Raw genomic sequence first — 25,003 nt, 5'->3', positions numbered from 1 at the left:
CCAATGACAAAACAAAAAACCTCACCTTTGCCAACGAGCCTAACATAAGTACCTGACGAGGCTGCAAACGTGTTGTTACACAACCACCTCCCCAGATATACAAAAAACCTTGGCAAGAAGGCTGAAGTGACCACCATAACCGGAGCCAGCAGGACACAGCACAGCCTGTGCGGGCACTTGGTGCCCTCTTCTGGGCAAGGCAGACCTTCCTTCTGCCAATACCGAGCACACCCACGCAAACCGGATTGCCTACCAATTCCACAATGCATAGGCACTTTCTATACCTTAAACTAATTCCTCAGACAAATCAAAGACATGGGTCAATCAAGTCCAGATGGAAGAGAGAACGTTCAAACGTTTACCAGAGCAATACTTTAAAATTTCTGACACAGCAGCATGTTACATCACAACATTGTTTATTATGTGACTTTTTACAATACAAACAAAAATACAGAAATGCAGTATATGAATACAGCTAAATGCGAAATGGTGATGTTTTTCTTGAGGCCATATTCCCATTTCTAGTAAAATAAAGAAAGACTGCACACAGGTAGAAACAGGTTGGTAGTTAACTCCACAATTTTGTCTAGAAATGACCTATAAATGCGTTTTCCTGCTACTTACCATAAAATGTAAAAAGGGAGTTAAAGGAAAGTTTTACTCACTGGTTCCTACCATATGAAAGAAGCTATATTCTATTTAGGAGGGCCAATATATGGAAAAATATCTAAATTAAATGTTATTACAAAAAATGAAGCAGTAATGAGATCCTTCTGGCTAAAGAAGTTACTAAATGAGAATAGCATATATCCAAAGAATCCAAAACATAAAAGGGTTGTTATAAAAAGCTTAGGTGCACTGTAAGCCTACAACTTTTGTTTTTCCATGTGTACTTTTCAACAATGGAAGTGTCAAAAATAGGGTCAACTGTGTTAGACTAAATTACATTATTGTATATGCTGCACTGAATGGAATTCTTGTATTATAATAATAGAGAAGCATTGTTCGCATCATATTATGGCAATTTATCCTCACCAAAAACCGTCTAGAGTCCTTGCATTTTTTAATATCCTGTAAACCGTCAAACCACCAGAACATGATTGTACAACAGTAAAATGTTTTCTTTTGCATTAAAATGACATGTTTTAAAAAAACAGGAAAGGAAAACAAAAGGTACTTAGAGCTGTTATTTTTCCAAGTACACAACACCCTAGACAATTCAAGGCATCTCATTCTCCATCAAAATTAACAAAAATTTGTCATGCTGTTAAATCCATTACTATGGATACAACTGGTGCAAAATTGGTCAAACGGATCCAACAAACACTGATGTCCAGGCTGGCATATTGGCAACTAATACATAACTGGTGGTCAAAATGATGCCTTTAAAATATCTTCCCTTTCTTCTTATTCTTTTCCAAGGTTCTAAAACGATATATAAAAAAAAAGTTTGTTAAATAATGCATACATGCTCTGATTTTTAAAAAAAAAAAAGTTACTAATGTACATCTTTTAAAATATGCGTTTTATAAAGCTTTACTGGTTGAAATACAATGTATGAAACTTATTATGTACACAGTATTTATACTACATGAAGTCAAGCAATGCATTTATCACTAGATTTCCCCTTCCAAGGACTAGGAGAATTAAATACTTTCATTCTCAAAGCTTTAACTCTTCATCCCTCAGAAGTCTGATGCAATCTAGCTTTCAGATACAACATAATTTTTTTTAGATAGATCTAATTATGTATGGAGATTAAATTCTGCTTTAGAAGCTAATAATCTTTCCAATATTTCTGACATATGCTCATTTGTAACTAAAAGCAGTTCAAGATTTTTCTTGGCTTTTAAGTGATACTTCCATAGTGGTCAACCACCATTGACCATTGTTACCACAGAAATTGCCTTTTAGCAGAAAGCTACAGAACATTTACTGTGAACTGCAGGACAAGACACCAATTTACCTAGAAGAATTCTGTTGTTCCAAAATACGCTGTTGAGCTTCCCAGTTTGCTTTCTCATCTTCAAACTGGCGACGCTTTTCCTCTAATTCTTTGTGTTGTGCCTCCAAATTCTTTTTCATCTGCTCGTGGCGTCGCTGAAGCTATAGAACGTTATTGAGCAGAGTCAGTAAGCACAGAAAACACAGCAACTTTTGGAGCTGTAGTAACAAACATCAGCAATTACACTAATGCAAGAAAATATACTAGTATATTTTCTCTTCAGAGAAAGTAACTTTTAGGCCAAAAACTCAAAAGGTTATAGGTATTGCCAGTAACGAAAACAAAAAGGGTATTAATCCCATAGCCTCATTTTAGAGTTGACAGAAAACACCCCAAATGCTGCCCGAGTTACACATAGGGATTGTAAGCAGCTACACATGTGGCAAACAAAAGGAAATTCAAGAACATTTGATATTTGATGCAAATGTTAAGAAGCAAATTGCAGAGCATTTGAGTATCAGTAATGCATAAATTAGCAGCATCTTTGACTGTGTGTAGGGAAAAAAACCCAAGTGTTTATTTCATCCTATAGTATTAAGTATATTAAGGATCTATTTGGGAAAACATTATGTGGATTAATTTATTCACTAATTAAATGAATTAGTATTATTGAAGTGAATTGCCTACACTGCCAGAACAGTATAAGAAGTCTCTCCTGCAAGTTGATGGGACAGACTGACAAATGTGTTTTGAGAATGGAGACACTGTCAGGAAAAGTGATTCCTTTTGTTTGGTGTAACATGTTTTTTAATTGAGTTAAATAGAACTCCCTCCTTCCTTACTCTCTTGCAAGTCTGTCTTACACAAACCGTTCAAAATGTATTTCCTTTTACAGATTTTTAAAATGCTTTATACTCAGGCACTGTCTATTGCCTACTTTTCTACATTTAGAAAAATGTAACAGAAGTTTACGAAGTCATGAATTGTGAAGAAAAAAAGGAATGAATTGCATGAACATTTAAAAACTGGTATCACAGGATGCACTCGCTCAGAAGTCATGAGGTAATACATGAAAAGCAATAAGACAGGCTTTTCTTTGTTTTTCATATAACAAGGAGAGTGTGGAGGCCAGAAGTGTAAATGGGTTCAAAAAGATTTGAGACAGAAATTGAGGAAGGATAAATCCAGTGACTAATTAAACACTGTGATCCAGATAAAACATCTAGCTTTGCAATCCTCAAATTGCTGACTGGTGTATCCTAGCATTTATCTCTATCCATTCACTTCTCCAAAGGGGGGGGGGGGGGTCTAGATTGATGTATTTTTTCCTCTGATCCAGTATGCCTTGGCTCCTTACAATGCCTAGGCTGCCAAGTATTTAAACTACCCTTCCAGGGTTCCTCACAGTTTCCCTCAAATTTGGAGCCAAACTTTCTTTAGGAACTTTGACAGTTTTGAAGTTCTCTATTAGGCTTCTTGTGAGAAGCTGCCTTCTCAAAACTTAAAATTAATTTTCTATTTAAACATAATTTTATAGTAGTCTCTTAAAAAGATCACTCCAAGAGCTGCTTGCAGCCCATAAAAAAGTTTCACTGGAAGGACTTCACCTGGAAGTGAACATCCTTAAAATTTATGTATGTTCAAATGACACCAAAACACTGACAACAACATATCCTTGCCTCTTCCTTAGTCTAGTAATTCTCATTTAAATGATTTCTTATAGACATCATATCAAGTTCCTGAACTGCTTCTTTAATATGCAATGCAAGTTATCATTACTACATTAGCTTATGTAAACCATGAAAATCTCAGGAACTTTTTAAAGCATATGGAAGAAAACAGGCATAAAATATTCCAAAGAACAGGGAGAAAAAGAAGGTGAGAAAGAAAGTTAAGGAGTATTTTAACATACTGTGACTGTGAAAATAAAAAGAGAATGCATGTGAACATTAAAACTAAGTTTGGGCTTATACCATTTCAGCAAAGACAACAAGTTGAGAAAGAATAACTGAGTTGTCTTTAAACATAAAACCTAACTATGGAATCAATTCCTAGACAGAGGTTATGTTGCAAAGTCTTGGCAAAAAGAGCCATCCCTACACTTGTTCTGCCTCAAGCATATTAAGGCTTAAGACATTTTGAGTACCTCAGCTTCAGAGTCCTTCAGTTTCTGAACTTTTTCTTTGACTTTCATCTCAAACACCTGTTCCATTTCCATTTCCATTTTTTTCATTTTGGCTACGTGCTCCCTCCTTTCCTCCTCCATCTGTGCCAACGGGCTCCTGCCATAAATCCAGAAGAAGAAGTTAGCTAATAAGAATTTTTTTTCCTGTCTGTTACATTAGGGTATCTGTAAAAAACAAGATAAAAATGCTGAAGCATTATAAGATAAATAACATTGCTGTATGCACTGCTAGCTTAAATTCAATTTGCATTATTATATTAACTGTTTAGTTAAGCTTTCTTCAGAAAGACATTTCATACAATATCTTTTCCTCCCCCACAATTGAATTACATTACATTTAGGTTAACAGAAATTCTTGACTTTCTATCTTTAGTAGAACCTGGTCATGGGAAGAGAGGAAACCAAAGTTAAAACAAAAAAAATTAGCATCTTCCAAGTGATCTTCAGGTGTCTTTTTCTTTCCCGTTCAAATATATACAAAAATGAATGGACATAATAAAAGTTTTAAGAGCACTGCAGACAAAAGCCCCATTTCCTCTCTAAATATTCACTGTTCAAAGTGAGCCCAAGAGTAAGTTAACATTACAACTGCGTTGAACGCTGTGGTGATACTTTTGAAGAGATAGCAACTTTGCAAAAAAAGGTTCGGGCAACTAAACATCAGGATTTCATGAAAGTGTTAGTTGGAATATTTCCATTTAGAAAGCTATTAATAAACTTGATGTACAAAACCAATGTACATTATTTCTAATTTTTCTATACACTTTATGGTAACTACTTTCCTGGATTCTACTGAATCTTTAAAGCTGTATAAGCCTGCTATCAACGTTATGGTGATACAAGTTTTAAATAGCAAGTTTCATATTAAATATCCAATAAATCAGGATGATTTTGATCTAGTGATGATTGCTACATAAGAGTCTCGTGAGACTTTTCTGCTGTTCAATAAAGAGCAATCAAAACAAATCACTGGCCTCTTTTTTAAGTTTTGAGTATGTACGGCTTAAATGACAGAGTTTTAACTATTGTATTGGTAAAAATGAAGAACTGAATATATTTGTTACAATCAACCAGCAAAGGGTATCTACTGTAATGTATGCAAAAGTCACTCAGACCAGTAAATTGTAAAATAGAGGTAGAAAGCCTAAGCCCTATCAAAAATAATATTTTTGTTTTAATTTCTTAAAAAATGAACAAAAAAGCCCCAAACAAAATAACAAAAAAAACCCAAACAAAAAAAACCCTGTTCTGATTCAAATCATGCAGGAAAAGCATTCTAAAAGGAGAAAAGAATTGACTAACCTTCAGTGATGACTGAAACATAATTAGCAACATCTATTTTAATTCAGAATTTGCCACTGATTCTTAAAGGAATGGAGGTTATATATCATAGTTAAGATCTGGTTTGACTATTAATGGCTCATTTTATCCTTCCTTCTTGCCCATTTTTACCAACTAACCATACAGTGAAAGTAATCAATGTCACATGAAGTCAAGGCCGTATGAATTTTTTCCTCAAATACCAGTATTTTAAGGGTGACAATTGGTGGGGGGCAAGGAGGAAGAAAATGGCATTTCTATTTAAAAAAAAAAAATTAATCCAAACTAACAGTTGCAGAGCTTGGAGTGGTGAGTAAAATGCTGTATAATATACTGAAACTGAGCCTCAGCCTAATGTTTACTTTAGCCCTTCAAAAGGCTGACTGCTAGCAACTTCTGTCGGGGCGGGGGGGGGGGGGGGGGGAAGGTTAACTACAGGTAAAGTACAATAATACACAAAAATAAGAAAATGAAAGAAGAGGTGAGTAGCAGTACTTGTGGAAGCTAACCAGCTGTGAAAACGAGACTATTTTCTTGTTGTTACCTTTTAGAAGTGTAAAGTTCTCAAATGTATCTGCTCTTCGAAAATTAACCTAGGAAGTAGATCTGAATACTGAGGAATCATTGCTGCAGTTTCTACAGGCTCAAAAGGGGAGCAGAACCATCCCATCTACTGACAACCTAATAATCTAATGGGGATGTCATGCGAGCTGTATTTGAGAAAGTGGTAAAAATCAGTCTGCACAGAAAATCTGATAAACTAACAAGTGAGCATTTACAGCTGAGAGCTTTACAACATAGGTTACAACTGGTTTTGTTAGGTCTTAAATACGTGATGTGGGTAAAAGCACATCATCCTATGTTTCAGGATAAAACTATACAAGGGACTTGAACAAAAAAAAAAAAAGAGCTGAAGGAAAAAAACAAAACCACTAAACAAAGATGTAAAAACATTTAACTAATTTAACAGGATGTATGTTAAAACAGTCCTCTAAATTAATCTGCAAAAATTAAAAATTATTCTAGATATGCACAAAGTGGAACCTCTGCGAGCCACTAATAAGATAAAACCATGGTCAGAAAAGATTACAGTAACTAATTCCCCAATCCAATGAAGAGTTGTAAATTTACAGATAAGGATGAAAATTCCACTAATTCTTTATAAGCATCTATGTAAAGATGATGGAGCTACGAAGAGAAACTGGGGGAATTTCATAATTTATGCACTCCTACTCATTGTTGAAATTTAACCGAATTTGTCTTGAGGCTTATCCAAAAAGTTTCTAAAGAAGATGCATTTTTACAGAGATATTTGTCACTGAAAGTATTTATAAATTCCTAAAGTTTACATTAGCACAGCTTTAGAACAAAAAACAAACCTGCTAGGGGAAAAAAAAAACAACACCAGTGCCAAGAGCAGGATAACAGGAAACTGTTTTAAATTTGAAACATTAAACAGTGAAACCCTTTTTGTGTTTATAAAATTTTTGTCTTTAAGTTTTTTGGAAAAATTTAAATGACCACTTACATGCCTTCAACTGTGTCAAATCTAAAAAACAAAAAATACAGAGGCTTAGCTTAGCATGCTTAAATAAAACCACAAAACTAAAATGTAATAATTAAAAAAGTAAATTCATTATTAATAGATTCCTAAAACTAATTTTGTGCTCTCCCAAAAGCAAAATTTTCACAGTAAAAGGAAAGACTGTTAGTTAAAGCTTGTTATATTTATTTCAAATTCAGTTAGTAAATCACTACACCATGTAAATATTAATGCAGGTTTGATGTGCAGATACTTTCAGGAATAGCTTCCCTAGAATACTCATTCTTTTAAAGCGATTTTAAATATTTTTAGTGACACGAACAACCACTTGCTCTAAACAAGTTTTCGGAAACCTATGCCATATGGAGGCTTATCCGTTCATTTAAAAATTGTCACCTAGTAAAGCACATTGTATTAAAAACCCCCAAATGCTCTTGTGCTACAAAAGGAGCACTTGACTTCAAAGGCCAGCAGAGGTCTCACGGGCAGCTGAGCTGAGCTCAGCTCTGAAGAAGGCTGGGCTGCAGGGTCACCTCCCCAGAGCATAATGCTTAACCCCAGCATGCCTTGTGTTAGCACTTCACTAATAACGGGGGGGAGGGGGGGGGGAAGTCTGAAAAGAAGATTCTGGTATTAAGTCTCACCACACAGTAAGATGGGCTTAACATTAGAACCGTTTCACAGAATTCGCTAAGAATGTAGGCGAAGGCAGTTGAAGTAGTGTAAGCTAGGCAGTTAAAAGGACCTATGCATTGTGTATTTTGTTACCCTGTGTGACATGTTATTGAACAGATCAGTAGATGGGTAAGGCTTATCTTTGCAGTGTACAATATGGCTTTCAATAAAAAAAGGTTTTACTTTTAAACTCGTTGAAGATAGCAGCTTCATACAGCAAACTGAAAAGATTTCTCAAATTAGATATTTTAAATTTCAGAGCAAATGCCAATTTTCTCACGTCACGTAGTACACGTGTGAAATTACAGTTACCACATAGTTTGAAGAGACAAGTTATCCATACATGTGCAGATTACCCTTGACGTTTTATTTTATTTTTTTAATGGTTGGGATGATGTTGAAATTTGAAGAAATCAGACACTAAAACTGAAATACCAAAAAGCTACATAATCATGGAAAATACATGCTTTGGATTGCTCTTAGGTCAACAAGTTACTTGTAGAACAGTCAATTAGAGTTTCACTGAATCAAAGGAGACAAATCAGAAAGAAAATTATCCACTAGATAGAAGAAACTGCTTCAATTCATCTGCAAAGCATTATTAAAACTTGTAGCACATACTTCTATTTGTTTTCACATTTGCATTCTTGTTCAAAGAACTATGTTAACAAGTTGCATGAAAAACAAAGACCTGCTAAGATCATAAAAATACAGCTGTTTTAAAGGTACAAAAGGTCAGTCCTGTCTCCAACAGCTGCCAGTAGGAGATACTTTTGGAAAAGTGCCAGAACCACTGCATGTACATCTCCTCTCAAGTCTACCCTTCCAGCTTACAAAAGAACAGCAGCTTAGGAGTTTCCAGAGCCAGAGGCTGTATTTGTGTTTAACAGTATGCTTGTAATACTACCAGATAGCATCAGAGCACGTCTCCATTCTCATATAGAGACAGAGGATCTGTCTCCTGTGAAAGAATCAGATTTCCAAAGGACAAAGTCAAATGTCGCTCCATTTTGAGACACAGACACTTCTTACAAAAGGCAAGCAGGCAAGCATAAAATTCCTAAGGGGATGCACAGATAAACTGTTAATACTGTTCTTCCCTCTTTCAATTAATTTCCAGGAAGACATGGTTATTAGGAAAATTCCTTCTATGCTGCTTCAACTATGCTAGATTCAAAACTACGAAAACACATCGCAGCCAAAAAAGCATGTTAAAGCTTAAAAAAAATGCTGCAACTCAACATATGGATAAGGTAACAAGACAAGAATAGCATCAGCTGCTTCATAACAAGTACATGCATTCAAAAATTTTATTTATTTACTTATTAAGTCATCCTATGTATGGAGGAACAAACTCTAAGGAAACGTTCGAAGTATTTCTTACAAGGTTGCAATACATTTTGCCATCTTTCATCTTTCACCATGGTTGAATCACACAAACCACGATAATTTATTTTTTCTCTTGAAAAAAAGAAAACCTGAAAGCTAAGAGTGCCAGTTGTATTTATTCACCTCCAAGCTGCAGTACTGCAGTGTTCTGAGCGACAGATTTCTTACAGAAAAAATTGTTCCAAAAGGCATGTTTACCTAGAAGTATTCAGGTGGGACAGCACAGTGATCTGAGATGGCAGGAGATGCAAAAGTAAGCATGTTTCAGAAAGCAGAGTAATTCCAGACACTCTTACTGTAAATTCTAGCTAAAAAGGAAATCTCAGCAATGCTATCAGCAACTGACTGGGGCAAGTGGGAGAATGAAGGACGCAAAAAGAGGTTTGAAACCTTCTGGTAGATGCATTTATACAAAAGTACATCTTGTTATGTTTGCAATATAGGAATAAAAAATAATGTTAAAAAAAATCACTGCATTATTCTTTTTAAGAAGAATGCAGAATAACCAGTCCTTACTTGGATTAAGTAACAGACTAAGTTTGTAGGTGCAGACTAACAGAAATCTAAGCAGGCACAAAACAAAATGGTGAAAGTATTATCACTAAAATTAAGATTTTTTCAAAATCTAATGAAAACATGCTCAGATTTGGAAAGGTATAAAAAAATAGCATTAAACAACACAAAAAATAAAATCTATACAACTTCCTCCGATATCCAAAATTACAATGAAAAAGTTTCACTTTTCAGTACAGTAATAGCAAACAATAGTACAGTAAAAAGTATAGAAATAGCAAGTTAGAAGTCCTGGAGGAAATGCAGAATTTTCTGTTCTGCACTACTATTAGTACACCATCACCTCAGCAAAGAGAAAGATGGCTCAAGTTCTTGCGCTCAAGCACATTTTCTGCTCTCATGTGCCCACCTGCACCGCTTTGTTCTCAAATGTGCAAACTACCTTCCATGCCCCTTCTCCGCAATTTTTTCACAGTGACTACCTCATTTAGTAATTTTAGTTCTTAAAACTCCTCCCCTCCCTACCATCAACACTGTAGTAGTATGAGGACAAGTGTAGCTTGAGAAGTATTTCTAACATACTTGCTATATGCATTCAGAAGCCTTGAGATGCAAGTCAGGGATAATATGATGGCAGGAAACAGGGCAGTGAGAAGAAGTAACCACTGTGTTATGGATACACATATTTGAAAACTATTCTTTTTAAGACTTGACCTCACTACAAACTTTACCTAAATTTAAGTACACTTTTGAAGAGTTGATATAACTGACATACACTGTTACATTTTTTTGTCAATGCTGAGCAGAGAAGTCTGGTGTAGGCTCACACTTGGTGAAAAAAATCACGTCCACTTAAATCATTCCCTCACAGCCACTTTCAAAGCATTAAGATAGTGTAGAATAGACACTCCTTTAGTGAAAAATGGCTTTGTAGCTGTCATATGGATGGGAATAGCAGATATTTCCATCTAATTTCAGGGATCTTTTTCAGGAAGAACAGCTGTAATTTGGCATATCATTAGCTGAACAGAATAGTACCCTATATTTTGGTTGAGGAAATCTGTATTTAAATATAGTACAAATAAAAGAAATAAGACTATCACTAATTGATAATTATTTAATCACTAATTATTGTTGATACAGTTGATACATGTAGAGCAGGAAAAATACTTAAATTTAAGAGCATAGCTATTCTCAAATAGCATTATACAATGCAGAATACAATAGAGCCTACTTTTAAATCTTCCAATAACTTCATCAGATGGACAAACAACTTGCTGTCAGAGGTAATGAAAACTATATATTAGGGTTAAAAAAAAAAACAAAACAAACAAAAAACACCAAACCAGCAACAAAAACCAAAAAGCCCTGCATTGCAACTCTCCTCTCACAAAAGATAAAGATGGTGCAATAATTTCCCTGCCATGATAAGCAACCATAGAAGTAGCCAGGGCAGCATTTCAAAGATGACAGTAGCAGGTCTGGATTTTCAGTTTCTAAACAAATACTAACCCATTCTTCTCAAAAACATCCCTGACACTGAATATTGAGCATTCATGCCAAAAGAACCAATAATCCCAAGAGTAGTATATAAACCAAAATAGAAACACTAATGCGCAAAAACTTTGCAATAAGTACCAGTGAAATAAAACTCAAACAGAAATAGTAAATGTAAGGATTCTCTTCAGAACTGAATCTAACTAAAACCCAGTTATTTAACATGTTCAGTTAAACTAGTGTAAACCTCAGTGAAACAGAAAAAAACAAATCATAAATAAACAAGAGGTATACAGTTTTCAGACCAGAACACAGTGAAGAGGCAACTGATTGGATGATAAATACAAAGCCACCCCACCCCCCAAAAAAACCCTAAACAAAAAATCCCACCACACACACACAAAACCAACCATCAACCAAAAACCAGAGCAAAATGATTAAAGTGCAATACAACCTTAGCAAGAACTTACTTTGTTAGCTGCCCTTTATTTTTGTTGTTGTCAACACCATTGTATGTAACAGCTGCCAGTTTTCTGCTTCTGTAGTTCTCATAATGTACATTGTTAGTGACATCCTTTAGGTCCTGCATATGAGTTCTGTCAATAAGTGTAATTTAGCATCTTAGTGCACAAATACAAGATACTATCTGAAAAATCAGTCCATGTTCATACTGCAGATTGACTTAATTAAATTATATCCCCCCATTAATGTCCCATTCCCCACAATGTTGTCATTCTTCCATTTAAATTAGAGCTGTCTTGACTGCAAAGTCCCAGAAATAACAGATTATTTTGCACTGAACTATCTCAAGTTTGCAGTATTCCAAACATTAACTTACAGGACCGATATTTAGAAACTTTGAATTCTGTGGATAAACTTGCAAGTTTTGGAGAACAGCTATGAGAACTGTGTATTACTACTGTAGTAGGTGCGCCAAAGCATGTCAGGCAAGAAACAACCAACAAGCCAAAACTTCCTAGTTTCTATCTTTTAAGCCTGCAAAAGCTAAATGTTTGTATCTTAGTCCTGAACTTTACATTAGCTTCCTTTAATAATTTTCCATCATCAGCCTAGAGAAAAACAAAGGTTAATAATCAAACTAACAGTTGTTACAGCAGACGTCACTTACTGAACTGCTGTGAGTGTAGGACTCAGCGCCTAACACAACGAAGCACAGGCAGTCTTGCTTTAGACAACCGCAGCGCTGAAAATTTAAAAAAAATGCCTACAACTAAGTACACATCAGCACTAGCAGACAACTCAGGTTCCTATGGTTTATCATAATTTTCGAGAACAAGTAATCAGAAAGTAAAGAGAACTATTTAAAAAAATCATCACCACCACCACTGCTTGCTAAATATGTGGTTAAACAAGATATCATAAAGTGTAAGATACTGTTTACAATGAAAAATATGGGGATTAATATGAACTCACTAGCTCAAATCCTTTTTTCTCCCAATATGTGACTTTCCAATCTCTCGGGCATACTAGAAAACTTAATGTTACCTGTGAGTTACTTACCTTATCAACATGTTCCTCAGAATTGTGAAGTCACAGTGTTCACCATTTTCAACTGCAAAGAGAGGTAAATTTTTGTGGAAGATACCAACCAAAATATGTGCCTCACACAGAGGTAAGGCTTTTAGATGTCACCCATCTCCTATGTTCATTCCAACAACAGATTACTTCCAGTCTTTCCTTACTCAAACAGTATGTGTGTTAACAGTAGGAAAGCATTAACAATATAACTCTATCAATATATCTTACCAGCAAAGTTCCTGTGCTCCCCTAAGCCATACTGGCAAACTGTACTCCAAGTCAGTACAGCAGAATAAGGTACCACAACAGAAACACAGTTTTGCCAATTTAACTAACTTTATGATCCTTTGGAGGCCCTGCCAGCACAGTTGTATAATTAAGGATCAGACACTAAAGACATCAGAGTCTGGATCCAGCTATATCCAAAACCTTTAGAAGACTGACTTAATGCAATCTATTTCTCCCTGCCCCACCAAATGAGTTGCAAAAGTCTTCATTTTAATTTTAATGTGGATTGAGTTCTTTATTAACTAAGCAAAGGAAGGCTGTATATTTAATTTGATGCACCTGCCTATGGACCAAAACAGAGCATTGGCAGCTGTCATTACATGCCACCTATTCCACTGTGCCTATCATCCCATTACTGTAGAAGAGGCTGATGCTGTGAGTGGCATTTCCCTGATAGGTAATGAAACAACACTGGAGAAAAATGCACACCCCAGAACTCTCTGGCATGCAGACAGAGAAGACAACACACAAAGCTCTTAGTGCACAAAAAAGAAAGGCACAAGGCAGGTTCCAATGTGCCCCTGAAGTAGAGATGGACATTTTCATGTGAAGGAGGAAGAAAAACAGGATGAAGGAATTAAAATAACTCAAGTAATTTCAGTGAATCCTACAGAAAAATGAAGCACATAGCCTCTTTGTGTGTTCATCTTGTATCTGCACTCCTGCATTATTTTGTTCCATGGTTTTACACAAACTGGTAAGTTCCACTCAGATAGTACATGAAGTCATACTCCCAAGAAAGCATCATGTCCAAGTGTTCTGTCCTTAGTTGACAGACTCAAAGCCACTTAAAGAGGTTCCTTTTAGTTAGGCTAGTTCTTCCCTTCCAAAAGTTGTACAATCACATGAGCATGAAACATTTATGAAGTTTGTTTTAAAATAAAGAAAACCAACACCATTTTGTACATCTTCAAATGCTAATGCAAAAGCCTTAAATAAAGCTTGATCCTCTCTGGTGCAGCTGGTTTTTATTTTCTGCCAAACCTCACTTCCTGCCAGACACACACTTCAAAGTGCTACAGCATCTCTCTTTAAAGTTTTGGTCCATACAGTGCTTGTTGGTTGGGGGTTTTTTTGTCTATTTTACACTGCATCAAATTTATAGTCCATTCCCCTCGGAAGGCAGAAATAGTGAGAAAAAAATAATCTTCTCTTTATTCAATACACACATACTACAAGGAAAAAGTCCAATGATCATGAAAAAACAGTTTAATAGTGATTGTTTCACTATACAGCATGGTGCAAGCCATGCCATGTGCCATCTGAAATAAGTGAACAGCATTAAAGCACAAGCAATGGTTGCCAGAAGAACAAGCACTTATCTTCAAGCCTTTATAACAGTAGAAAGCAAATTTTAAATGAAGTAAAAGAAAAAAAAAAAAAAACCAAAAACATCAAAAGTATTCAATTCATTACCAGTTGCTACACCCCAGAAATTAAGACTCAGATGTTTTGGAAAAAAACCACAAATTCTTCCAGGAACTTTAAATTTTTAAATTGAATTTATGCTAGTCAAGCTGATCAAATTAACATTTATAATGTGAATACTCTAGAAAGAATTTAAGAAATACATAGTTTTTATATGAAGAAAATTAAAATAAGAATGCTAGCAAATAGTTGTAATCTAAGCCTCATCATTAACTACAGTAAGTTACTACAGGTTTTACAATTCCTCAGTGAAGCTTCAACAGGAATCTGCTTGCAAAGTTACATGTTGCTGAACCTTTACCTTGTTCCAAGACTGTCAGAATAACAAAATGGTATATTCAATAAATTTCCAGAGCAAATTAAGCATTTCAAACATTTCAAAAACAGACTAATGTCTAATAAGTTTTAAATACATAAAAAAAATCACAAGAAAGCCTTACCTTCTGCAACACCCCATGGGTACTGCCTTCCTCTAACTCTCTTGCCATTGACTTCAATGATCGTATTACTACCTACCACAGCAAGAGGTAAACGGTCCTACAAGATAAAGTATTACTTTAAAAATAAAAGTTTCTACTGCCAAAAGATACTGAAAGCATGCCCATGTATAAACTTGACGTAAGCTAGTTTGGTGCTATAACACTGCAATGCAGCTTACCCAAAGTGCAAGAATAGTCATATTTACTGACCTCTGCTAGTTTAATGACACATATATACACACACACCCCTTTGAAATTCCTTACACTGTTGTATTCTGTAAATCTAGTTAAGAAACAGACATTACTGTTACTTAGTAAGCTAAGCAACAGGCAAACCATTTCCTATTTACTCAATTGCACAATAATTATTTATCAGTTCGTATTCCTACTGGCTACAAGGACTGTTACTTGGACTGGAACTTGTACCCAGTTTTTTCAAAGGTTTGGCAAAGAACTACTTCAAGTTCTCGTTTTCAGCTGAACCAAAAATCCCTCCAGTGTAACAAGCAACAAAGAAGCCAAGAGCTGCTTCAAGTAGCTGAAAGGAACAGTGTACAAAGCTAAGTATTTTGGACTTTTGTCCTTGCTTTTATTCTGCTCTTCTCCTTTAGGCTTAGTCCCAGAATATCTTCCATTTGTACTATTTGTGTTTATCTATCCTAAGTGATTCCCAGAGTAACAAAAAAATGTAAAAGCTCTCACAGGCTGTTAAAGCTACTGAACAAACAGAAGCAAGGCTCTAGAAACATATACAAGATGGACTCCAACATAAAAGAACAAACCAAAACCACAAGTAAACAAAGAAAAAGCCTTTCAAACAGCCTAACAGTCCTTTTGATTTTCTTAGTCATTCCTCTCCATTAAGGTTTCAGTATATCAACTAGTCAGACAGCTATTAACTGTAACACACGCTCTGTGCCACTGCACACCTCCATCTGAAAAGGACAACCCTTGCCTCCTTCAAAGCTCAAAATCAAACAAAATGTGGTAGGTGGATAAAAGTCAAATAGGGATGGGAATAAAGAGAAAGCGATCTTTTCAGAGTTTATTAAATGAACATGTGATCTAGTGCTCTTATTCTGAATTTTAGCCATTAAAAGACTTAAGTTATCTAAGAGTGTCATTCATTGCCTCTGCTGAGGAACAGTGACTCTTAGAACAGCTTTACATCCAATTTTTATCTTTTAAACATTTTGGTGGGCTCTTCATTAATGACAAAAAGCTTTTCACTCTCTACCCACCCCCCCCAAGCAGTTTTTCCAAAAGAAAATTATTTACCTTTATCTTTTTAACAATCTTATTTTCTTCCTCATCATCTGTTTCTGGAAATTCATATATTTTAATTTTGTGTTCTTGGATTTCTTTCATTATCTAAAACCAAAAATACGTTATTTGTTTGAGGAATTAATAATTTGTAATAACTCTATTTCTTGCTGCAATCTGATTCTTCCTCCTTTTGTTTGGTATGCAAGATCCTTGCATGTTAAGGTGACTAAGTTACATCACAAAACTTGCACATGTTTAACACCATCAGGTGACCCCAAGGGATTATTAGCATGACCGTGTCTCCTTAGCCAGGAGAAGATAGGATCAGGGCCAGAGCCCTACAGCTAACAGAATACTATCCATCAATACAAGGCAGCAAAAATGAACATCAGTTTCCTACAACGTGGCAAACAGAGATTTACACTAACGGGAATTCTACCTGCACATGCAGAACTAACACAATACAGCTTAAATTCTCTGACTAGTCCCGCAATTGAGTACCTTAAAAAAAAAAAAAAAAAAAAAGATTTGAATAGATAACTGCAGGCATACTTCAGCCCTTTCAGTTCCCACAATAGCTACTGCTGTCACTCCTATTCTTTCCTGTTTCTAGTTCACCTGAGCATCAGTTGCTTGAAGCAGGATCACCTGCCTATTTTAATAGAGCTTGTAACTGATGGACTGACTCCAGCAGTTAGTTGTGTTGAAAAATATTTGCAAGCACTAATGAAAATTTAAGAATAACTGACAGCGTCATCAAAAACGAGACTGTACTGTTTTGGTGCTCAATTTGTCTGTAGGGTATTTTTAAAAACAAGCTGATTAGTTTTCCAGAATTGTAGAACGGAAAAATATTAAACCATTTTGCTGATAGCTACTCTGAAGAGCCCTGGGGAATATTTCTGGTTCATGGATTTGCAATCTTGTAAGAACATAAGTTTCCAATTCATGCAAGTACTTGTTTTCGCAGTTTGACTTGGGAAAGTCTCCTCTATTTAACATCAACTCATTGATAAAGCTGCTTATACATTAAGAAATATTCTGTTTTCTACCATTTTTTCCCCCTTTACGTCAAAAAAACCCCAAGAAATGCAACCAAAACAGACTTCAGGTGTCTAGCACCTTGCTTAAGTTTCTCCAAGGCAGAAAATGTCCTTGAATTTTTAGTCTTAAATCAAGAGTTTTGCACACAACATCACTTAATGCCGACTTCTTTTCAGAACCTGTGTTCTTCTAAACTAGGACTACACACAGTTCAATAAAACAAATTTCATGCCTTGTCTTGTCCTGTTCTGGGTCCTCCTTATCCTCCTCGTATAATACAGCAAAGCCTAAATGTTCTACTCTGATCGTGTAGTTGAAATAAAACACAAACTGCTTGGAGACATTAACACCAAATTTATTCTACAAATACAAAGAAATTATATCAGTTCTATCATTGTTAGAGTTCTCTCACCATCTTTAAAATGCACTACCACAGCACAAGACTAAACAACAGGTATATTGATTCTCATCTAATACCTGAGGCATCTTTAATAAATATAGTGCACCAAAATGAAAGTGAATACCACAATGCAATCAATAATACTGTGATACTGTTAAATACCTTTTTTTTTTTTTTTTTTTTTTTTAAAACATACACAACTTCTGTTAGGCACCTAAATCTTGAGAGCTCCCTTCCTCCCTTACTGATTTTTATCTCAGCAGTGAATGATTTCACTTGCCAAGAATCATACTATACTTGAAACCTCTTCCCCTGAGGATAGAAACAAGATTATTTCACCAAGAAATATAATTAAATCTAGAGATATAAATTACTTACTTTTGCTGTCTCAAGTCATTGCTTCAGGGTTTAAACTTTGCATGCAAGAAGTCAAATCTCACCATTTCTATAGGGATCAACTTACTAAATTACCCCATGTTGTAAATACTAATCTTTCAACTCACCTGTTTTTTAAACTGTTGGCATTCCTCAGGTGTAAGTGTGTCTGCTTTGGCAATAAGTGGAATGATATTCACTTTTTCATGCAGGCGCTTCATAAACTCTATATCCAAAGGCTTAAGTCTGAAAGACAGCATTAGAGCCTTGCAATTTATATTATTTAAACAAGAATGTACAAATAATTTGAGATTTGTCCTGACAACTACTCTTAAGACACTGATTTATGAGTGACAGATGCTTGAATGAAATTCAAAAGGCTACCTGCAACTGCTACAGGAAATCTCCTAGAATTGTGTAATACCAGAGGAGTAAGTCATAAGTCAATATTACCAGTAGTCATAAGACTTCTGCTACATTCAAGCAAGTGATAAGAACTCTCCTATAAAGGTAGTAGAGCCTGTGTCACTAGCTGGAAGATAGTCCCATTTAAAGCCCAACTGGTAAGAGTTTACAGTTGTGAATCATGCTCTTTTCAGATATGCAGTTTCAGTTTCTGAAAGTCATGTTTACTTGTATGCTTCTTCCTGAGCATGGGCTGTGAGATTTTTTTTATAAATTAGATTGCTGAAGACAGTCAACTCTGTGGCCTGTGTACAAATGAAGTAGAAATATCACATCTCTAAATAGCTATGTATAACAAAAAGACCTTTATAAAAGTGGATGACAATGACAAAAACTAGAACACGTACCATATGGGTATATAAAACCATCAATGGGATCGAAGTGGTCAATATTTCCTGCTTGCTAAAGTAAAGCCACAGAGTTTTGGTGCATTAATGCTTCAGAATTATAGCAAGTTTAGTCAGGCTTAAAGGATTCACTTGAAGGATTTAACAAGATTATTTCTCATATAAAAGAAATTAGGATTAGGAACTTTAAAACCAGATTCATTTGGTACTCAAATATAGCTTCTTCTCCAAACCATATATAAAAGAATAAAGAAAACATTAACGAACACATACTTAACACTTCACTTTAACATTTTCTACCTGCCACTGAATTTCTCAGCTTCTCAACATGTTTCCATTAAATAGCTAACATTAATGCACGTTTAGATTAACAGCACTGGTTTGGCTACCTATTCACTTTAATATGCTTTCCCTCTCCTTGCTTCAAAAAGCTACCTAGGCCAACACCAGGTTGAAGGGCAGTTGCCAAAGCAGAATAGTTCAGAACCACAACAGTGCTCATCTCAAGGTCTTGAGTTTACAGTGGAGACTAAAGCAGGAAGCCTTTATGTAAAGATCCTAGAACTGCAGAAAGAGGCTGCAATTCATTATCACCCCATTCACTTACCTGGAAGGCGTCTCCCATCCCCTCACACTCTCCCCCTACCCCCACACAAACTAACCCATCAGTTCAGATGTCTGTGGGGATACCAGCTAAAAATGGTGGGATGCATTAAATGGAAGGACCTAATCTGCAAATTGTTTTTTCTTTATAAATTGTAACAAGCTGGCTTTTACAAATGTATTAAGTCATAAGGACAAACAGAGGTAAGTTCACCTACAAATGCTTTAATTCAATGTAAATACAATCATGCATTAAGAGTGAAGAGTACACTACTCAACTGGTGCGGCTGTCTGCACAGGAAAAATGACTGAAGACTGCTTCCACCGCAAAAACCAGGTAGGAAGTGAGCAATGTCCTTTCAGAGAAGACAGTATCTTAAAAGAGGAAATGAATGCTAACAGCAGCACCAATTTTCTCTGTGCTCCATTCATTTCCTTAATTAGATGACAATTCCAAGCATTTACTCCAGTAATTGAAAAACACTATGCAAACCTAGCTCAACTTTTTTTTTTCCTCAAGAATATGAAATATCTTCACATGGAACACACTTTTCCAGCTTTCAGTCTTACAAAGTTAGTGACCAAAACTTAATTTATCTGAAGCATTACCTTTATTTTTCCTTACAAACAATTTGTACTTCCCACTGGTTTAGAGAGTTTTAACGGATAAAATGGGGGTGTGGAAGGAAGACACATGTTTTCTGAAGAATCTGAAAGTTAGCTCAAAAAAGATTGACTAACACAAGGAACGGATCATCTTCCCTTTATTTGAATGACATTTTGATTTTGCACACTAGTAAAACAGTGTATGCCAAGGATTCAAGTGTTTGCATTAAAATTGACACGCACGTTGAGCAAAACTGACATTACAGACATGGATATGGAACAACAAAATGTTTAATTAAGATAAGTCTACATAAGAAAAACTCTTCTCTACCCCCCAATATTTCTTTCCAAATTTGCGAAGTGTCTGTCTAGTTCAAAGTGATTAGAACCATTCCAATGCTAGCTACAGAAGCTAAGTGTAACAGCTGGCATTTTTCACTGCCTGAGGAATATTCCTCAGAACTCCTTCATTACTCCCTTCAACAAGTTTTACTGGTTTTGACCTATACAATAGAATAGGTTACTTATCTTCTCCTCCTTCTGGTTTTGAAGGTATAACTTAAGAGTCTCTGACAAATGTAACCAGTCATAATACAATGATAAAATACTAAGCAACCAATTTCAGATATAGTCAATCTACATCTAATACACCCTGGAAATGCAGTTCTCCCTCTCTACCACTAGGTAGAAGTCTGATCAAGTTAAAAACTAAGCAGGGGTAGAAGATTGTATAACTGAAAAAAATCCAGAATGCCTATATTGGAATTGTCACTAGACAAAGGATTACACCCCAGGTGAATTAAAGCATGCTTATAAAGATGCATGAAACTTCCCATCTTCAAATTATCATTAAAATCAAAGGGAGGGAGGAAGAGCAGAAAGCAAAAATCCTGTTGCTTAAGAGTGTGAAACTGTTTCTCCTTCTGAACAGTAGTGTGTGAACAGAAGACATAGATCACAAATAGACCTGGCACTTGTGAACACCTGTGTATTTTTAATTGTTCTAATACTATTTTTCTTGTTATGTAATTAACGTGCAATCACGTTCTCTGGTATTCTAACTTATTACTTGTCTGGCTTGCTGATGTTTGACAAACCAAAGTAAGCTCATCTTGAAATTAAACATGGTCTGCAGGCCATTAAGAAAATCCTATTTGGAATTTTACATAACTAAGAATGCCAAATTTGGATATTTATCTGAGATAAAAGACTGAGAAAGGAAACATACAATACACTAATACGAACCCATGTCCTGAAGGAGCAATGAAGTATAAACAACACTGCACTCTATTATCTGGCATCTGACGTCTGTTCACTCGAGATTCTGCATTCAGGTAGTCCTCAAATTTACTGTCAATGTAGTCGATAACTGGCTGCCAACTGCAGAGGTTACATGAATAAAAACCTGTAAGTTACATCATTTATGTAAAAAAGTCTGTCTTTGCTAAGAAATAGATGTACACTATTTCCCCATGGCTTGCTTTTGGAGGGGGGGGTGGCGGGGTGCTGGGGGTGGGGTGGCTGTTTTTTAGATTAAGAGACTTCAAGACAGCACGTTTTAAGTGACCAGCTGCTCAACATACAACCGAGTTACATAGCTCTGAAGATACAATCTGTGAGTTCACTGAAAAAACCTTTCAAACACAATTATCTTCATTGTAATAGCATTAAATAGAACACTTAAGAACAGTAAGAACAGTAGCTAAAGGAATATGCTTTACTGGTCACATCTTGTGACAGCACAGAAGTCATTTCTGCACACTGCATATGTGGATAAAGAGCCAAGGGCTCCATTCACTTTAAAGGGAAAAGCTGATAGCATTTCAATTGAGTTAATAGAGGTACTTGGGAACTACAGTAGTTAAGGTTTTCAGCTAACTGAAAAGTTTAAAAGCGTTAATATTTTAACTGAAGATCAAAGTGTGCTTTTTTTTAAAAAGCCACAAGGTATTCTCTCTCATACACACACAAAATACAATTCAGAATTATTGTGGGAGAACACGCGAAGAATGTCTTACCAATTACTATTATCCACAGCATCTCCAAATCCTGGTGTGTCAACTATTGTAAGTAGTAACTGAACACCACCCTCTTTGATTAAAACTTTTGACTGCTCAACCTGTAAAATGAATAAGGCAAGATTAATTTTTTAGCAGTTTAGTCACCCATCTTAAAAACTGGGAAAAGCATTCAATGAATAAGAAGTCTGATAAAGAATTGCTAACTTTTCTGCTTCAGAGGGATACAGGGTCCATGTTTTGCTTATAAAAGCCCAATAATTTGATAATCATTAATTATTTTTTAAAGAAAAAAACAGGGTCATAATTTAAATGAAGTCAGTGATAAAAGAACCCATTTAAGTATATAGAATATCTTAATATTTTAACTCCTATTGAAACAGGAAAAACCCTAACCAACAATACTAATGCCAGTATTAAAAAAATAATAATAATAAAAAAGAGAGAGAGAGAGAGATGTTCTGAGATATCCAGACATTCTGATAAACCAGGCACGATACATTTATGAAATTGTGAACTTTGGTCACTTCAAGAAAAATTACACTTTTTGAAACTAATCCTCCCCCCAAGCACCTTAGATTCTACATTTCTAATTCTATGTATTTTTAAGAATACATTTATTCTTCAGCTAGTATAATGCTTGGGAAAGGAATCATAGGATGTGATGGTTTCCTGTTACAAACAAGATTGGTATTGGAAAGTAATACAATCTAGCTGCAGTCTAAGCTAGACCTTACATGATGATAATGGATTGGATGGATCCTGTTAGCTCAGGTCACTGATGGAAACCTGGCTCAGAAGGCAGCTGCACCAGCACAAGCCATGATGCAAGATCTGGGCGTGGGAATGCGTGCCTTGAGTTGTGACCACCCATCTGCAGCGCAGCTCAGTCAGTTGTCATCAAACAGATTAAGCATGTCATAACAGAAAATTTAGGCTAAACAGCAAATGGACTGCTACCTCCTCCAGTCTACTAATATCTCAGTAATTACTGATAATGCCAGCGTCAGGTGTATCTGCCTGAGAAAGTGCTGTACACCACTGTCGTATCAGTCTGATCCGCAACAGTAAGAAATTACAAACTCATGTTAGCATGTTGGCTCTTTCCAATTGCTCACACAGTTAATCATAGTTTTTTCCCCTGGTATTAACACAATTTCCATTAAATTACTAGTGACACTGTTTTCTAGACATGGATTCAAGAAATCAACTGTGCAAGGCATTTATTCAGAGCCACACGCGAGTTGGCAGACACTGATGCACCTTTGTTGCTCATTGCTTAAACATTTCTTAAGCCTCCTGAACCCTTAACTGGGGAGAGAAAAGAAAGTTGTATTTAACTAGGTGAACACCTGCAAGAACATTCAGTAACGAACTTTCAGTGAGAGCAGAAACTTGGATGATAAATCCGGTCTGGATGGTCTCTTGACCAGCTCAAGATTTGAGAGAGTTATCAATGAGCATTGTTATCAATGCTGCTTAAGTGCTTGCACATCCCTAGTTATATAGGCAAAACAGACTCTCTCACAGCCACACCTGAACATTGTTGTAAACACTTTGCAATCACTGGTTATGTGATGCAATGTAAATCTACAAGATAAATTAACACTCTGCAGAAAGTCAAACTAAATACCTCTTGCACAAGCAAAACACTGATTCTAATTCAGAACAGAATATACAGAAACACAGAAAACAGTAACTAACTGCAAAGAAAGATCTGTATTTAACCTCTGAGTATGCAGGATGTTATTTTTATCTACTCATCAGTAGGGATCCTATCTGAGCCAGATCAATCCCTTTCACTGCTAGGTCTCAAAAAATTAACTCAGCTACAGTATGTCTGTCTACAGCATGCAATCATCATGAGCTGGTTCCTCACCTAACAAAAAGACAAAAAAAATGTAAGTAAGGCAGCTTCATAAAACAAGAGTCCCCAACACTGGGCTACCTGGATGCTAGTCACAGAAGAATCCAGGTTGGGGTAGACTTCAAGGCCACCCAATTCAATCTCCTACTTAAGCTGGCCTTACTGCAAGGTTAGGAAGGTTTTACAAAAAGAAATTAAAAAAAAAAAAAATCACCCCAAGGTACACACACCAGCCTAAGACACCACCAGGTTACCCTTTCACTAACTGTACAACTCCTTGCCTTCCAAAACTGTCCAGTCCAAAGCCATGAGAACCTAGGAATACATGCAGTGCTTTAAAAACTTATGTTTTAATTGTGGTGAATGTATTTTCTCCCTCAAGAGTCCTATAGAGAAATTTTATTGTACACAATTGATGCCAGAACTCAAGATAGTAATCCCCAGCCACACAGTCAACTTGGCCAAGAGTTTACTACTCACAAGCTTTAGCACACAGGAGATTAACTTCTGATTGCTCACATTCTTTTTGCTATCTTGCATATAGTATAGTAACCACAAAGCCCTCCTATAACCAAGCTCTCTGCAAGTAAAAGAAACCCCTAACACTTTCAAAAAACTAGAGATGATAATGTTAAGAGCTGTACTTTTACCAAGTGCTACAAGGTATCAGCTTTATTCTTCAGCACAAAAATTCCCACCAAGAACCTTTAAAATATTAAGCACTCACAGTGGAATGCTTTTACAAAAGAAGCAATTAATAAAACATTATCTTGAATGTGTGTTTATAACAAAGGAAGAGGAAGGTCAGGAGATCCTCAGAAATGCCACACCAAACATTTTTCCCCAATTCTCTATTCTTGTAAAATGTAAGTGTGGCTGAAATAGTGAAGTCGCCTTCTGACAAATGGCCTGCAGTAACTGAATCTCTGCAGACAATGCTAATATCTTACTGGGTGGTGAGGATTTAAATTTATTCTTACTTTTCATAAATTCATGTAGGTATCTTGCTATCAGAGCAGGGTTTTTGAAAACCTACAGAACAAGAAACATTAGTTGATCAAATTAAATGCCCTATGCTTGTGTTTTGGACAATCAGACCATATCCACCATATATTGTAAGCAGTAGAGACTACTGGTAGGAGACAGTAGGTGAAGAACCTGCCATAAAGCCTCTGTAAAGCTGCATTTTTCTAACCTAAATGGATGTGTCC

The 25,003-nt window shown here is 35.8% G+C and overlaps 1 protein-coding gene across 1 annotated transcript in view; it reads right to left on the bottom strand.

Moving 5' to 3' along the window:
* Positions 1-399: 399 nt before the first annotated feature.
* The window catches only part of SEPTIN7 (septin 7), a gene marked incomplete at its 5' end in the record, with an annotated part of 66,767 nt that continues 42,163 nt past the window's right edge, over positions 400-25,003 (bottom strand). The window contains 11 exons of the mRNA XM_052810814.1: positions 400-1,425; positions 1,967-2,106; positions 4,092-4,227; positions 6,979-6,999; positions 11,538-11,663; positions 12,589-12,640; positions 14,763-14,859; positions 16,080-16,172; positions 18,015-18,132; positions 21,153-21,287; positions 21,926-22,026. Of these exons, the coding sequence (XP_052666774.1) occupies positions 1,386-1,425; positions 1,967-2,106; positions 4,092-4,227; positions 6,979-6,999; positions 11,538-11,663; positions 12,589-12,640; positions 14,763-14,859; positions 16,080-16,172; positions 18,015-18,132; positions 21,153-21,287; positions 21,926-22,026 (1,059 nt within the window). The remainder of the gene's footprint in view (positions 1,426-1,966; positions 2,107-4,091; positions 4,228-6,978; positions 7,000-11,537; positions 11,664-12,588; positions 12,641-14,762; positions 14,860-16,079; positions 16,173-18,014; positions 18,133-21,152; positions 21,288-21,925; positions 22,027-25,003) is intronic.

The sequence above is a fragment of the Harpia harpyja genome, chromosome 1 (assembly GCF_026419915.1).
Source record: "Harpia harpyja isolate bHarHar1 chromosome 1, bHarHar1 primary haplotype, whole genome shotgun sequence".
In the NCBI taxonomy this organism is placed as follows: Eukaryota; Metazoa; Chordata; class Aves; order Accipitriformes; family Accipitridae; genus Harpia; species Harpia harpyja.
Note: the sequence above shows the minus strand (reverse complement) of the source record. Positions and strands in the feature narration are given on the sequence as shown.